Source organism: Alternaria metachromatica (genome assembly GCF_023757995.1).
Source record: "Alternaria metachromatica strain BMP 0045 chromosome Unknown scaffold_2, whole genome shotgun sequence".
Taxonomy (NCBI): domain Eukaryota; kingdom Fungi; phylum Ascomycota; class Dothideomycetes; order Pleosporales; family Pleosporaceae; genus Alternaria; species Alternaria metachromatica.
The window spans coordinates 554,437-571,194 of NW_026055493.1; the positions used below are offsets into that span (position 1 = coordinate 554,437).

General features: G+C 52.4%; 5 protein-coding genes across 5 annotated transcripts; 1 reads left to right on the plus strand and 4 right to left on the minus strand.

Moving 5' to 3' along the window:
* Positions 1–3,493: 3,493 nt before the first annotated feature.
* J4E83_001007 (uncharacterized protein) lies at positions 3,494–5,305 on the minus strand (the record flags this gene model as incomplete). Its single annotated transcript, XM_049327964.1, has 4 exons — positions 3,494–4,086; positions 4,136–4,883; positions 4,931–5,155; positions 5,204–5,305. The coding sequence occupies 4 exons, from the start codon at positions 5,303–5,305 to the stop codon at positions 3,494–3,496; spliced, it is 1,668 nt and encodes a 555-aa protein (XP_049192482.1).
* Positions 5,306–5,952: 647 nt separating this feature from the next.
* On the minus strand, positions 5,953–6,999 carry J4E83_001008 (uncharacterized protein; the record flags this gene model as incomplete). The annotated part of the gene is made up of 1 exon (XM_049327965.1): positions 5,953–6,999. The coding sequence occupies one exon, from the start codon at positions 6,997–6,999 to the stop codon at positions 5,953–5,955; it is 1,047 nt and encodes a 348-aa protein (XP_049192483.1).
* A 1,884-nt stretch (positions 7,000–8,883) lies between these two features.
* On the minus strand, positions 8,884–9,780 carry J4E83_001009 (uncharacterized protein; the record flags this gene model as incomplete). The annotated part of the gene is made up of 2 exons (XM_049327966.1): positions 8,884–9,137; positions 9,192–9,780. 2 exons carry the CDS (start codon positions 9,778–9,780, stop codon positions 8,884–8,886), a joined length of 843 nt encoding a protein of 280 aa, XP_049192484.1.
* Positions 9,781–10,867: 1,087 nt separating this feature from the next.
* On the minus strand, positions 10,868–12,596 carry J4E83_001010 (uncharacterized protein; the record flags this gene model as incomplete). The annotated part of the gene is made up of 8 exons (XM_049327967.1): positions 10,868–11,025; positions 11,073–11,255; positions 11,302–11,442; positions 11,490–11,826; positions 11,873–11,983; positions 12,029–12,096; positions 12,146–12,432; positions 12,481–12,596. 8 exons carry the CDS (start codon positions 12,594–12,596, stop codon positions 10,868–10,870), a joined length of 1,401 nt encoding a protein of 466 aa, XP_049192485.1.
* A 171-nt stretch (positions 12,597–12,767) lies between these two features.
* On the plus strand, positions 12,768–16,045 carry J4E83_001011 (uncharacterized protein; the record flags this gene model as incomplete). Its single annotated transcript, XM_049327968.1, has 2 exons — positions 12,768–12,938; positions 12,989–16,045. 2 exons carry the CDS (start codon positions 12,768–12,770, stop codon positions 16,043–16,045), a joined length of 3,228 nt encoding a protein of 1,075 aa, XP_049192486.1.
* Positions 16,046–16,758: the final 713 nt, after the last annotated feature.

A 16,758-nucleotide genomic window follows, 5' to 3' on the forward strand; every position in this document is an offset into this window, starting at 1 on the left:
GTGGTTGTCTGAGTAGTTGACCAGTAATCAAGAACTCGAGAAGAGGAAGGCCGCGGTATTATATATTAATAGCAGCGCGCAGTCAAGCCGTCGGTTGTGGAATCCGTGCGCGTGGGAAGCCCCTCGTGCGTTGTGCCGTTTGTTATCGCGATGCCCGGTAAGGTCCAAAGCGTAAGGCGGCAGGAGCTTTGCGTGACCCGTGAAATGAGGCCAATGTATTTAGCAATCACCGAGTTCAAAGGGCCGTTATGATAGATTCCGCGAACGTGTAGATATTTATTACGAAAAAGTATAGTGAGCCAGGGGGCGAAGCAATATAAGTTATGGATAGTTCGTAGCAGTAGTAGCAAAGTAAACCTTGAATGTTGCTTGCTTGTGATATCAACATCCAGGGATGTGAACCGGCACCTTATATCTAATTCCCAGACACAGTACGGTGCACGCTAGACGTGATCAGACGACGACGGCGGAGTAGACTGGCCGCTGTTTCCAGGCCTTAGCTCCACCCACCCCGCCCTTGCTCGTCGTCGCCTAAAGTCAAGAAACAAAAGGCCGGGTGCGGCGTACATGTGCTGGTCGCCGTGGAAGGAGGAAGCGGCTGTGCCTGGCTCAGGAAGGCTGGCTGTACCACCCCTGTCAAGACCGTATCGGGAATAGATGACGCTAGAGTAGTCAGAACGCTTGGTCGGTTTGGGGAGACGGGAGACTAGATTGTAGGTCCAGATTACACTGTGCCGCTCGGGGGGCTTTGCGTTGTTGGTGATGCGGTGAACGGTATGCGTCTCCCCATGCTATACGCTCAGTATCGAAGGACGTGAAGCCAGTCATAAACAACAACAACAAAGACAACATGCCGCAGTCGCCCACGCCACAGCCAGTAGCAAGACTCGGTCGCAACAACTTTCGCGAGGTCTTCCAAATTGAGCCTACAGGGTCTCAGAGGTCTAGCCTCTGCCGTCATAGAACCCTGCCGCGCGTGGAGCTTCCTAGCAATCTAACCATACGAGAAAGCTTGTCGGCAGATGAGCTTAAGATAGCTGCAGGGACCCTAAGCGTGCGAAAAAAACGGAGCACGAGCGCAACACTTCGCGAAGATGTGTTCAAGGGTATGGTAGAAGGAATTCCTCCCATTGGTCTTTGCGACGTTGCGCCGCTACCACTTTGCTGAAAACAAAAGAGCAAGGGTGGATTTGGAACACTTCTGCGGTCGACAGGAAACGTGCGTGACACTGTCCGTGACAGAACGGCCGCTCCGCGATGCGATGGCGGGGGTGGAAACCTACAATGACAGCTGATGACGGACTAGATTCCTCGAGACCGAATTCTCGAGGCAGGATTGCATCCAAGCGCCATCGTATTGAAGCAAGCTACTCACGTTCTCGACGTCGCGCTGCAGGACAATGTGTCTCACGAGACTGTCGTACCATCAAGTTGGGAGCCATGTCGCAGATAACTCCGCGGGAAAGGACACTTGAATGTCCGGCCAGCATCATCGGCGGCGTACGGCATCGTGGTGTTGGTCGGTCCTTGGTCGAAGGAGAGGATGTGGTGTGTCTGATCGGGACAAGATCAACTTCCGTGGCTTACGCCCTCTCGCTAAACCACCGGCTCAAGTGCTGCAACATGTCCCCTATACCTGAACGGGACGCAAGCCATCTCCACGTGCTACGACCTGCAGGTTCGCGCAGAGGGGCAAAAGGCCGCATTATCGGCGTTGGACAGAAGATTGCACTGTCAGCACTATGCCTGCACGCATCGTGGTGTGGTAGCTCGAGTGCTCCCGAGGTTGATCTTTCACGAACCTGCAGCAACCAGCATCATGTTCGCTATCTAGCTTCGCCCTCCTCCGCAGCTCCGCCGCTGCGCTCGAACAATACCAACACCAACACCAAGATCGTCTTCAGCCAGCCTTGCGCTTGGATCGCAGCGTAGATCGCATCCAGAACAGCGCTAGGCGGCCGCTCCGCTGGCGATAGCGCGCTGTCGCTTAAACCTGGTGACCTGGCGTCTGGGCTCGCCCGGACGATCAATTATAGATTCTGCGCTTCGCTTTCGTATACAAGCCTGGAGTTTGGTTATACATCGGCGCACTGCAGTTCTGAGATGGAGTTTACAAGTCTCGTGGACAGGGCAGTGTATGCAGGGACTCTGAAGTGCGTCTATACTACTGCAATGACGCATCGGTACAGAGCTTAAACACTTGCATGTGCACAGGGTACGTGCTGGCGGGCCATAGCCGAGCGGGATCGAGGGTCAAATCGCGAATCGAAGCCGACTGAGCAGAAGATCTTCAGTGTAGAAAACGTCATTGGTGATTAAGGTTTGGTAGTCTACATCCACTGAAGAACTTACATTGAACATCGACGATGTTCAGCGGGCGAAAGTAGGTTCAGGTAAACCATCTTCTAATCATCAGCATATTAGCATCACAAGCATAGCCAGGCCGCGGGGCTTGCGACCGCAAGGCGACCCGTGGTCCGGCCGCAATCCTACACAGTACAACTTAGGCTATCTATGCAGTCCTTCAAATCTAACACGACTGCGCCTCAACGGCTGGCTCAAGGCTTTCATCACAGCCTATATTTCTTGTGAGCACGGGCCGAGAGCAGGAGTAACACCATACGTTGTTTTCGGGAAGATTGCGACCATCTACCAATGACGTTCTGTCAAGGAGTGATCAACGCATGGCTGAAACAGCCCAATCTTGTTGCTCCCACTCCAACATAATAGACTGCTCCCCAAGATCGTCACGAAGAGACACCGCTCTACTATGACGACACATCGAGATGAAGCAAGTTTGTAGATGTAGCAGATTCGTACGGGATATCGATGCGAGATATGAAGCGTCTACTAGTCGTCGCTACAAAGTTTACTCTTGGTGTAGCTTTTGTGAAATAGAGGGGAAGGAACGTATCGGATGTCTCGGCCGGCGACCTGTTTCGTTATGAAGGACTATGGCAGGTATGACGGGAGTGTTTACAATATTGGGCCTTGGTTCTATCGGCGACCGCACAAGTATCCATCAATTATACTCGGCAAAGTTTGTGCTGTGAAAGACTAAAAGACTTTTTTGCACTTCTACATGCGCTATTGTATCGTACATTGTATACATTTGAGATGGACATGCCCATATATTGGGGTGCTTCGGACTTCGCAATCTGCCTGCAACAAGCTAGACATAGATCATCGTACTTGGTAAACCCATGCCCCCTGTACTGTGGTAGAATGGACTAGAACATAAAGGAACATATCTCAATCCTAGGATCATGCATAAGTTGCAATGACATGTAGGCATGCAATGATAATCGACAGAAGAGAATGTCCATCTATAAGGCGGTTGCAGAAGACTGGTGGTGAAAATAGTAACGATCTGGCTTTTCATACCCATGCCTGTATAGTCATAGCGAAGATCTATAGATGGTAGTCAGTAAAGGCTAATGAAGAGACAGCCGATAAACTCTGACCGACCAGATTGACGTACGTAATAATCGACTCACAAATCAGACCCTGAAATATCGCTGATCAGGCTGGGACCGATCACTGAGTCCTGCGTCTCAGTTTGCGCTTCGGGTTGGGTTTGACCCGGAGGCAAACATTGTCCAGACGCGAGTATGTTCATGCCGTCAAAGAGGTCGTCCTGAGGAGATTCATAGATATTATCAGTACCGTCTAGGCCATACGATTGCGGAGGATCGTCAGAGTAAAGAGCGTTGGAGACGAGGGAGTGTCGGTCCGCCACCTGTTTTTCGGCGCTCGACTGTCGATATTGCGCAACTGGTATGATGGACATCCCTTCGTTCTCCTCGATGAGTGGCTCGGGGCCTGTGTTGCTGGGGTTTTCCTTATCATCATGCTCATAGTTCAGTGGTGACGCTTCCATTGCTTCGCGCGCTAGCTGGTCTTCAAGTTTCTCTTGAAAGATTTCGAAGGCCTCGCCTGGAAGGACAGGCCAATAGTCTCGATCGTGGTTGAGGTATCTCTTTCCTGGAGGATAGTGCCAGACATCCATCCCTTCCCGGTGTCGAATGCCATGGCCAGTAGTATCAGCTATAAGCAGCAAGCGCGGGGGTGTGAGGGCGACAGTAGCTGTGTTCTGTCAGTAAGTCTTAATATCGAGGGGAAGCTGGCCACCTACAAGCGCTGGACTCAATGTTGTTGCCGTCCTCCACACTAGCGAATACGGGCGCACCACTGGAGTCTAAGTCCAACGCATCGGATGTGTCGTAGTCGGCGGGGCGCGATCGCCTCCCATGGACTGCTTTAAACCTCTTCGCTCCTTTGGGATTGGATGCTGAATCATGTCCGGAATTCGCACGCTTACGAGAGAGCTTCTTGTGTTTGTTGCTCGAGATCGGTCTGTCGTCATCATCGCTGGAGATGACGAGATACTTGTCCTGAGGGTGTATACCCATATCATACGATGCCTTGATACCCGAGACATTGCGCGTAGACCGTCTCGTACCCTCGGTAGGTACTGGTCGCGACTTGGTCTGCTTGCGCGCCTTGCTCTTCGTCTTTCGCTTCGGTATCTCCTCCTCATCTTCTCCCTCGCTTTGTGCACCGTCCGACTCGGTCTCATCAGCGTCAGTATCGAGGATGCTAGAAGCCTCACTTGAATCGCCAGACTCAGGGACTAGCTTTTCTCCGTGTGCCGAGCGACGTTTGGCAGCCTGAGAGGGTCGAACGGCATCGTCCATGGGGTGGTACTTCACGTCGTATACGAGCTTACTCTGTGTTCGGCTGCGCAAGCTATAAGACGAGGTAGGTACAGCGGAAGCGGGTGGTGTCATCGGTGACTTGTTGGATTCGACGACATTCTCAGCGCCAGCACTGGGCGCAGGACCGGTGCTACTCTCCCTGTTTCCAGAAGGTAGCGTGATTTGCTGCATACATTAATTAAAGTACACCATAGAATGGGGGACGGACTTACCGGCGTCTTCACAGGATCGGGAACACCTTGACCGCTCTCCTCTGGGTGGAGAAAGACAGTACTGCCACTGCTGATTGTTTCGCTGGAATGACTGGAGCCGCGTCGTTCGGAAGCTTCTTCGGACGCAATCGGGGGTTTCCTGGCATCATCGAGCGATTCACTTGCGTGACGCGATCCATTAGCGGTTTCTTCTCGGGTGATGCTTGCATCTGCTTGGACAAGCAACTGTGTCGCGTTAGTGTAGCCTACGCGGGAAGTGAATGATTCACTCACAACGTTATTTTCTTGTGTAGTCTCACCCGTCACTTGAGGGTCATCTTCTATGAATGAGGAGAAATTGATTGAGTCAGCTGTACTCGCTTGCGACGAAGCCATTTGGGTAGTTGAGGGTAGTGATCGTAGAGGAGGTTAGCGAAGCTCATGCGAGTGGAGATCGGGGGAGAAACTGAGAGATGATAACGCGTGGGGAGTGAATATGCATCGCAAGGCAGGTGCGCTGAACGCGTCGGACACGCGCTCCAGCGTTCCTTCCCTGTTTTGCACTCTTGTGGTTCTGAGGAAGGAGCGAGTGAATACATCGCCCCGGGGAGATGCCGGGATTCACTGAGCACAACTTCGAAGGACTTATCATAGAACAATGACTATGCTTGAAGCCGGTATGACGTGGAGCAATCGGTCACATCAGTCGGACAACAATAACTATGGTAATGCACTATGAACAAATCAACAGTCTCCCAACGAACGTAAATTGTCTTCGCGACAGAATGCATGAATAATTTGGAGATAGATTGAATACGCTGGAAGATAGCAACGATGCTTCGCTGTAAGACGCCGGCACCCAAGAGATGTTTAGTGATGCATGTGGATATAAGCCCTCGCCCTCCATTTTCGTCCCCGACATGATGCATGGAAAACACGCATGCACCCGCAATGCATTCGAAACGCCGTGATGAGAGCAATGGCTGAGATGGAAATCGCTTGAACGCTTGAAAATAAATGACAAATGGATGGAATCAGGAAGATCAGCCTCGACGATTTAGTCGCGAGGTTAGCCGTACAGGCGGCAGTACGAAGTCGTCATCGTCGTCTTCGTCATCAACCTCAATGTCGACGATCTTCAGTGGTTGTGGGATAGTCACAGGCTGTGTTGTCAATGTGGTCTTGGGTTGAGTATCGAGTTCGGGTGGTGGTGGTACTGATTGCGAAGTGTCTTTCCGGTATGTCATCTCGGGCTCTAGGGAAGACACGGATGTGTCGGAGGTCTCGTGCGCCTGTAATTCAGGTGGATGTTGTGCCTTGCGTGCGTTGCATTTCTCCACCTCGATCTTCGCCGTCTTCAACACAGTCTCAAAGTTCTTTCGTACTCCTTCCAGCTCTGTTCTGCAGTCGCCGTCACGTAATGTGAGATGCGCCGACTTCTCGCACAGCTCTTGGGCTTGCTCTAACGTTTTGTCCGAGGTATCGAACAGCACGACAGGTGTCTCTACACCACTGGTGACGCCCAGTCTGCCGCTTCTCCTCGCTGCCGATCTTGCGCGTAATGATGACATGCGGGCTCGGTAGTTGATTTTGGATAGGTCGATCTCTTCGTCGTCGTCGTCCATGTCGTCCTCCTCTGCGCTCGACTCTGCCTGGGTGGCCATCTCATTCATTCTAGCCTCCATCTTGGCCTTACGTAACATGTTGCGTCCAGTCCCTATTGCCCGCACGAGCAGTTCGAACGACTTCTGCATGTCTCCATCGTAGTTGACAACCACCATGGTTCGAGGGCGATGGCGGGCAGTGCCAGGTTCGTGGCCGGACGAGACGGAATGCGACTTTCGTTTGCGACTTGTGACGGCGTCTGGAGGTGTTGCGTTCGAAGGCGCTGCGTCCTCTGCGATGGCGTCTAGTGCTGGTCGTATGGACGCGGTGGAGTCGGTCCGCTTCCCGAACGGCGACTGTGATACGGGCACTTTCGTATTATCGGCCTGCATGGCCGTGACCTTCTCTTGGATGCTGGCAATGTCCTGCAGCCATTGCGGCAGGTTGTCCTGAAGGAACACGAACGACTTCTCAATGTCGGACATGGTGGGCGAGGATTGATCGGGGATTCGGGGTTAAGCGGCACGAGTGGTGGTGGTGACAGGGACGGATGCAGACGGGTTATTGCATAGAGCAACGACGGCGACGGTAACGGCGACGAAGTTGACGTGAGTGTCGAACAGCGAGCAGTGAGGCGGTGGATGTGGATTAGGGGAGCAGAAAGGGCGTGGTCGGGGTACGTGTGCAGCGTTGGGCGGAGAAATAGTGGCAGACGATCAGCGATTACTTATGGGGAGAGACGGCTGACGGGCAGGGAGTGCGTCTGCTACGAGATGCGATCAACGGGGCCAGACTCACAGACCCAACGGAGTCGTGTCTGCCGGCATGCGAGTGGGACGATGGTGGTACAAGGCCACGGTGCATTGCATCAAGAAGAAAGAGGGGGCAGCCAGAAAGCAACGAGACGGCCTTGCATGGGCGCGCGCGGGTGCAAGGTGCAGGGAGGATACTCCGCTTGCAAGAGGTATGGGGTACCGCAGCAACGGTTCGTCGACCCTTGGCGGTGATCGAACAGGGCGCTCGGCCTTATTACAGACGAGTCGCCAGATTACAAGATTCAATTGCCTCACTCCTTGCGCGTCTGCGTGTGTCGTCGTTGCGCGGCCACATGGCCGACGCCGTACAAGATCGATCCCACTGTCACCGTGTTTCGCATGGCTTCACGATAACGCACCTACACACTTCACCTGTCGCAATCCACTAGCCGGCAGTGGCACCGCTTGGTAGCCTGGCTCGCATGCACATGATCTCCTCCAGTTGCGATGACAGCGCGAAACTTCCGTCTCGGAGCACACCCGCCGCCCGTCTAACGGTGCCAGCTCACCCCCATCCATCGACCTTGGCGAGAGCGCGCATATGAGTTCCGCCCGGCGGCTATTACCTCCAGTAAGCACGATCGCGGCGCGTCCTATACCCGTGCCGCAGCGCCTCAGCCGAAACGAAAACAGGGTGCCCTTTGGCTTCTTTGCAACTTTGCGAATTGCCTACCAAATGCGGTAGTCGCAACGAGCATCCCACATGTCCGTATCGTCGTCCGTACCCATCCGTTCTTCCCAAAGTGTCCACGCACATGACGCAGACACGTCCACGATCTTGGTCCTGTGTAAGATGATGACTTGCTGTGCACAGTCCAGTGACCGACCTGCTTGTGCTCGCGAACGATGCCCGGCTAGGAAGGCGGGTGCGCGCACCTGACCTGTTGAAATGCGTACCCAATACCGTTGGACTGCTAACCGTTGAAGCTTACCACACAAACAGCTGTGCGCCTGAACGTTAACGCACACATCATCATTTAGATTGGCCGTCTAGGTTGATCCCAGGCAGTTGACAACCACGCACCGCATCGATTACTCCTTCAGGCAACCTGGCGACTGAAATAGCGCACCCTTGTCATGCGGGTAAGGGGCCTGCTCAACACGCGTTTCGTTTCGCACGTCTGCTTTTTGATGTCATCAGCCCGACGACTTGCGATGAACAAACCTCTTGCCCAGGTTTCACCTCCGTATAGGAGGAAGAAAAACATCTTGCCTGTGTATGTTGCCCTACGCAATTGAAAGCAGCTCCTCTTACCCGGCAATGCTAAACCGTGCTCAACAAATTTGCCATCTGTAGGCGACTATTCAAATCAACAAGGGCCATGGTCGTGGTCGCCGACCTGAGCCACATTGTGGGGAAGACTGCATCGGAACCACCCATGTGCATCCAGCAAGGGTCCACGGTCTCTGTGACAAACGAGTTACACAGCACAACATACGCTCGGCCCGATCAAGGCACCGAATAATGCCTAGGAACTCGTGGTATTGTTTCGAACATTCGAAATACTAGATCTCTTTCGAAACCATATTCATGCGTGCCGTTCAACAGCGCCCTTACGGCCAGAGCTCCTCAGTCCTCCATCCAGCGTTAGCCTTTGCGCTCTCGTCGAATGTGTATCTAAATCTCCGTGCCTTTGCTGGGTCGCTGAGATCCGTCTGCTCCACCGAGTCTGGCACAATCACCACAAGGCGGAAATTCTTGCGTGCCACGGGGTCTTGCAAATCGTCGACCTTTGAGCCAAGGGCAAGGTTCTTGTCGTCAAATGGTTTGGAGGTTGGCTGGCCGGGTGGAGGGTTCTTGAATGAGCCTGAGATAACTTGTTAGCGATTTGCAAAGTACAATAGACAACGGCCATTGTTACCTTTGATGCCAGGACTCTGGTTACCAAAGAAACCAGTCAGCTCCCTTTGCCAGCTGAAGTCGCCTTCTTTGCCCTCATCGACGATCCTCATCCTCTTTCCCAGCTCGCTTTTGACAGTCCTTACACCACTGCTCTCGTCATCGCCCTCAATATCGGGTGCAATGATGAAAGCCCTTCCCTTGATCCGCCATTGTGTACCAGTATCAGCGTTCCAGTACACAGCCTCTACAGGGCCTCCACCACCACTGCCCTGCACCTGTTCGCTGCTCTCAGCGTGCCCCGCACTCGTCGCGAATATCTGTCCGACCTTCTCCATGCGAACATCCGTCGTAAACGTTGGGCAATCGCTCTGGTAGACTTGAGGATTGCGCTCTGCATCGTTGTGCTTGTTCTCTGGTAGCTCGGCCCAGAAACCGCGGTGGATGCAGTATCGCACGCGGGGCACGAAGGGTGTAGGCGAGCCCTTGGGCGCTGCATCGAGCGTGCCCAACACGAATTCAGGCGATTTCATCTTAGAGATGTGCTCGCTGAACAAGGACTTCCATGGCGCAGGCGGGAGGGCCGATGCTGAGGGTGCGGTGGTAGACATGGTGCATAGAAATCGCGAAAGGCGGCGGGATGCTGTGCGTGAAGCTATGATGGCTATTATGAGTATATAATACTGTGTTAGTCGTGATGATGGAAGTTAATTGAGCTCTGAAGCTACAGACTATTTGATGTGTCGGAGAATGATGTCGTCATCACCTAGATCGGTACCTGCGCAATCGTGCAGATTCAATGAGGTCAGTAGCTTGTGTCTAGTCTAGTGCAAGTACCTGTGCGGCTGTTCGACATGTATTTAGTAGAAAAGTAACTAAAAATGATGGTATCTGCGGACACCGAAAGCACACTGTGTACGACAGAGCTGTACGCCAGCAAATCATGGCTTCCGTGGGGTTGCGGGGTATCCGAGCACGCGGTTAACAGAAAAGAGCCGACTCCTAAAGCTCTACTTTCTGCAGGCTTAGAACAGCGTAATTAAGACAACTTTTTATAATTCTAAAAAGGTAGAACTATAGAGAATTACTTATTTATTATTTCTAGTTAATTAAAGTTTTTTATTCTTTTTATGTTGTTGTGTAGAGAAGTTGTAGAAAGAGAGGAGAGTACAAAGTTCTACTTATTTCGCTTATTTTGGTGAGGATTTGAGGTTTGTGAGTCCATCAGCGACAACGCGAACCCAGAAGATGGGGAGTCTCCCACCTTTTCAATACAAACATATTCAAGCTCCAGTGTTGAGGGTGGCACCAACTGGATCTGTACTTAAGCTTAGCATGCTCGTCTATAGAAAGGATTGCTCTCGATCACATGCTAATCATGTCACACAACATCACGATATCCAGACACTGTTCAACAAGTCAAGATCTGTGTACAACATTGTACAGTAGGCGTCTGGGGTAGCACAAGTCGGCGACCTAGTCAACGTCGCTTCGCCAAACCGGCAGGAGTTTGCTGCTCAAGTGGTAGGACAATATGCTCTTGCAAGATGGACGAAACGTTTGGCGGGTACGAGCGATGTATTGGTCATCCCAAATACACGGTTATGATTCGAATGACTTGTACGCTATGCTTGAATATTGCTTTGTTCGGTTGAAACTGTAGTAACGCTGTTCCTCTTGTTCACATCTGTAGATCTCTCAGGCCTTCTTGAAGAAACTGGCTATGCTTCCTTGGCCTTTCTTGCTAGCATTCTTCGCTTTTGCCGAGCTCGTTGGCTTGGCTGGCGCTGGCTTAGCCTTCTTTGGTGCAGGTTCTTCTTCTGAGAAGGACTCCCAGACGGCCTCTTCCTTGGTCACTATGCACAGTCAGTGGGAGGGCAATCAGAGTGCACTGGCTACTTACCAAGATAGCCGTCCTCGTCTTTGACCTTTTTCTTCTTCATCACTCGTCTCCGGCCGCGTCTGCGACCGTTCTCCACTGTGACGGTAGCTTCCCCCTCGGTTGGCTCTGTGGTATCCGTCGCCGCTGTTGAAGGAGCTTCAGGCTGAGATTCTGCTGTAGCTGGTGCATCCGGCATTTCCTCATCTACACACGTCAGACACTACCATCATGTCCAGCTCGAAAGACTTACCGTCATCTTCCATCATCTTGCGCAATCGTTCGGCTCGCTCCTCTCTGACTTTGCGGGCTGCCTCATTCTTCTCCTCGTCGATCTTGATCTCGGGCTCATCATCGGGATCACCTTCATCCTCAGACATGCCTTCCATTGGTTCTAGCGAAGTTAGTTGTATAACCAGAAAAGACTGTTTGTGTACGTACCATCCTCAACCGGCGCTGGTGTGGACTCTTGTGACTTTTCCGCTTCTTTCGCCTTCGGTTTAGCCTTTGCAAAGGACTTGAACAGGTCGCTTGTCGCCTTGTCTTTTTTTGCCCCAGACTTCGAATCGCTCCTCTTCAGTGTAGTAGACCCCGCCGAGGGTTGTGGCGTTGAGCGACCGGATGTGTTATCTTCGGACGCGCTTCCTCTTCTCGCAGACGCGGACGTCTCTTTTTCCTTCGTCGCGAAAGCGAAAGAGCCCTTCCCGGCAGGCTTCGTGATGGTCTTCGCAGCGGGCTTCGATGTAGCAGTAGGAGGAGCATACTTTGCAGTTCTTCGCTACAACGATGTTAGCGCGCCCGTGTAGCTGTAGCCATGTGCGTACCTTGATGTGTTCGTTTTGAATGGAACCATATGTTCTCCACCGTTCTAGAGGATCTTCGTCTGCATACTCTGTTACGACCTCGTGGTTGCACAAAGACAGTACGCGAACAGCCTATATGTCTTAGTATTGGTCCTGAAGCCTCCCAGGATCTCGTACCTTGAGCGGGCCGGGCTGCACACTGTAAACGTGAGCCGTGAATCCATCTTCAAACTCTGACCTAGTCTCTAGTGAAGCCGTCAGCTGGGTCCTTCCAATAGCATATGCCAATCGTACTTTCCAAGTCTTCCTCTCCCACCAATACAATCTTTGTCTCTTTCACACCTTCCGGCGCGGGTGTATCTTCGTCATCGGAGTCGCTGGTGTAATCAGAGTCTTCGGGCTCTTCTCGTTCGGGCATGGAGCTCATAAAGGGCGAGCTGCGCATGTCGGCGTCCTCACGCTTCTGACGGGGGGGACCATTGGCTTTTACGGTTCGCTTGGGTGTGCCAGTCACGAGGTAGGTGGCGTGGACCGACTTGGGTTTCCGCGCATTCTGATTCTTTTGAAATTCGAAGAGCATCCTGTATCATGTGAGCCGGCATTCAGATGCTGGCAAGAGCTGCACGAACCGTTTCGCTGTGTTGACATTGGAGCTGGTCGCTCTGCTGAGCAGCCTGTAGGTGACCGGCCTCTGCTCGGTAATCACCCGCGCAACGAGAAAGTCGTTGTAGTCTTCTCCCGCCATTGTGTGTTGTCGTGGCTGACGTAGTCGTCGCAGTGGTGATGGTGGAAGAAGTAGCGAAAGCGCGTCGCGGGGTTGACTCAAAATCACGCGTCGTGCCTGCCAGAACTGACTCGGCGAACAAGGCACCCATCGTCGCCCGCAAAGTGCATCCCAACTCCACCTTACTCCATGATGAGCGCCGGAGAGGACGACGACCTGAAATTACAGCGAGCATCTGCATCGCTCCTGTCTGACTTCGAGAGGCTGCTACCGCGACTACTGCGGAAACGGCAGCATGGCTCTGCCCTTGGTCCCGTCCGCCAACATGTCCGAACAGCAGACATGTACAAGGCATGCAGCTTGGTGTGAACCCTATCAATCAATGTTCTCAATGGCTGTCTAATCTTCTACAGATAGAGCCATTCCAGGAGGACCCCCAGATTCTAGACACCCACCTGAAAACCTTCATACCTCCACTCGTCGCCGCCTATCTAGAAGCAATATCGGCGAGCGCCACAGAACAACCGAAACCAGGATTTGTGACTCTTGCATACGCCATATGCTCCGTCTTGAATACGCTTTGTAAAGTCCGAGGCGAAAAGGTCGTCAAAGGCTTCTTTAACAACGAACCACGTCATCTCGAAGCAATCTTGAGGGAGTTGGAAGCGACTGGGGTTGTTAAATCTGGAAATTCCGATGCCTTACAGCAGGAGACAGCTCGTCCATGGATACAGCGTTATGTGCTGCTATTATGGCTCTCGCAGTTGCTACTCGCTCCCTTTCCCCTGGAGTCCATGTCTGGGTTGCAAGTTTCTGCAGAATCACCTGTAGCTCTTGGGCTGAAGCTCCCGGATGAACTTCCTGGTGTCACTCTTCGGGTAATTTCTCTTTGCATGTCAGGACTTCAATCTCCAACAAAGGAAAGAAGCGCCGCTGCAAGTCTCCTGGTGAGGACATGCGTGCGACCAGATATGCAAAAGCTAGGTTTGCTGGATGCCATGGTCCAATGGTCGCTGTCTTTCTTCACAGGCATATCCGAAGAGAAGACCGACATACATCAGTGTCTTGGGGTTCTCTCATTCTTGTCAGGGCTATTGGCCTCCGCTACGAATGAAGAGCTTGGCCCTTTCCTTGCTGCCATATACCTATCCTGTAGGAAGATTTTGGATCAGGAGAGTCTCGCCTTTGTCAAGTCATCAGCTGTGGCCCGAAAGCTGGTTGTGAAAAGCTTGCGCAATGTCGTTTTGCATTGCCTACAGGCGACGTCGACGCTTCCTGGACTCGATTCAACCGTGGTATTGGAAGAAGTCATCGAATTTCTCCTTGAAGCACTCGCGGATGGTGACACGCCAGTCAGATACGGTGCTAGCAAGGCGCTCAGCATCATCACTCTCAAATTGGACGCGGAGATGGCCAGCGAGGTTGTCGAAGCAATACTTGGCTCGCTCACAGAGAACATCTACTGGCAGGGGTCCAAGCGCAATTTGAACAGCGTGAACCCACTCCGATGGCACGGTTTGACTTTGACGCTGGCTCAGCTTCTCTATCGGAAAGCAATCTCTACCAGTCATTTGGCGGACGTTCTCAACGCTCTTCTACTTTCCCTCGGCTTTGAGCAACGGTCGCCTACTGGAGGGTCCATTGGTACGAACGTACGCGATGCAGCTTGCTTCGGTATTTGGGCGCTCTCTCGCCGCTACCCCACCACTGACCTCCTTGCGGTCGAAACCGCGACAATAAGGGCTTCCGAGCACCTCAGATCATTACACGTCCCTCAAGTGCTGGCAATCGAATTGGTAGTTGCTGCTTGTCTCGATCCAGCAGGCAACATCAGAAGAGGCTCATCTGCTGCGCTTCAAGAACTTATAGGTCGCCACCCCAATACAATAGAAGAGGGCATACCGCTCGTACAGATAGTCGACTTCCACGCTGTCGGGCTCCACCAGCGCGCAATGTGCGACGTGGCGATCAAGGCTGGAGAATTACAGTCTCTGTACTGGGAGGCCCTATTCGGTGGTCTTTTAGATTGGAGAGGAACCGGCTCATTGGATTCAGACTCACGTCTATTTGCAGCTGAGGCCATCGGGTCTCTTTCTAAGGCTCGATCTCCTGCGGTAGTGCAGAAGATGTCTGATCAGGTCCGTGGCAAGCTTGCGGCATTGCGACCTCGCGAGGTGGAAGAGCGTCAAGGGTTGGTGACTGCGCTTGCGACCCTCGTTGACACGACAGTAATTATGCATGTGCAACGAGCGCCCGACAATCCATATGCGCCCTTGATGGCCCTTTGGACTTCGTTCTCAAAAGAACTAGAGCTTGAAGACAAGGCATTCACTTCGCCGGCATTGCGACCCCAGTTCACCGCATCATCAGTTTGTACATTTATCGGAGCAATCTCGAGACTCACCAATGGTACCCTCAGCAAGCTTTGGCCTTCAAACCTACCCGTGGCACAGGTTTGTAATTTATTGGACCTTTGTCTCGCGCGTCATGAGGAATCAGTCCTCGATGCTATTGCTGCCGCAGTCCCTGCAGTAGTCTCACTATTACCTAGGTTGCCGGGGTCCGATACGTTTGGCGTCATGATATCATGGCTGTTGCGTTTGGAAAATGAAGCATCGTACAATGGGTCGCGATGTTCCGGGCATGCGATCGCCCTTGGAGCTGCGCATGGCAGCTTGGACAGCCTGGCATCCGATACTGAAAGGGATATCCTCCAGCGGCGGATCGTAAAGGTACTTACGTTCAGATGCACATCAGCTGTGGCAATCGAGGCCCGAACGGTGCCATTACGTGCTCTGCGTTGTTTGCTTGGGAGCGGGAACCCTAAATCAACTCAGCTTGCTGCCGATGTAGAAGACCAGATCGCGAGCGCCTTGCACATTGCACTTAACGACTACACCATTACAGAACGGGGAGATGTCGGGTCACTCGTCCGACTCGAGGCCTTGAATACCGTGCGCTTGGCTTGGGCAAATGGAATACTCACTGAGAAACGCAATGAACGCGAGTACGATATCTACGCCGACATCGTTCGGCTATCTCTCGAAAAGCTTGATAAGATGCGCATGAACGCCGCTCAAGTCCTCCAGCTGAGAGAAGCCGGCGGCGCAACCACAGACGAGGTCTCCTCTCGGACTTACTTCCTGAACGCACTAATGTCGTTACAAACAACGAAAACCCCCGCGATCAGAGAAGCTATCTGTGTTGGTTTTGTCAGCTCCGCGGGGATGGGCTCCGAATCCGTGGTTCAGAACTCACGAGCAGCTTTGCTAGACTTTGTCGATATGCTACAAGACGAAGATACATCCGACGTTACGCAGTTTGCCTTGGTTGACTTTGCAAACTGCGTCCTGACACTCCTGAAGAACAACATCACCAACGATAGAGTTTTGCTCCCGCTACTAGAGGTCATCGCCTTCTTGTTCGACATGCAGATCATGCAGCGTCTTCAGTCGACGTCTTTCAAGTAAGGGCTCTCTCTTGGTGTTCCATATGCGCATGCGCTAATCGTGTTAGTTTCCGATCACTTCTTTCATATACGCAAAAAGCACACTTCAAGTCCACGCATATGCAAAAGCTTCACCTCGCGCTGGATGTGTATCGGGGCTTAGGCGTTATAGTAGCAGCCAGAGCTGATACACTCGCTAAAGTCATGAGCATGCTTTTACACCCATTTCCTAAGGTACACATCCGTAACGAAGTGTTTTTGACCATAGCGCTAATCATTACTCAGATTCGCATTACCGCAGCGGAGACCCTATGGTTTCTCGCACACCTAGACGGCTTGAAGCGACATGACTGGAGCCTGCCCTCGAAAAGCTTGAAACCTGCTGTTGATAGCATCAAGGCCAGCTTGACTGCGATCGAGGTTTAGTGATAGTCTCTCATTCTAACAATAGCGCCGCCGGGTGGGGGTGCACACTATCCTCTGAGATCAGTCATCGACTGTTATTCCTTGATCATCTTGTCCTTGGATTGTACTTTGCTTATCTGCTACTCGCCATAAAAAATCTGACCGTTGTTTTGTTCGATGCGTGCATTCAAACTATTTGAGTACAGCGTTGGACGTTGCTACTGGCTAAGCTAATTCGCTCGGCAGTCTTGCTGTGCCTCTTCTCTGCTTGCGACAGTAATGATGCGCGCCGCACCCTGTAATGCAGTGGGGGCTCGCATAGTAACACAG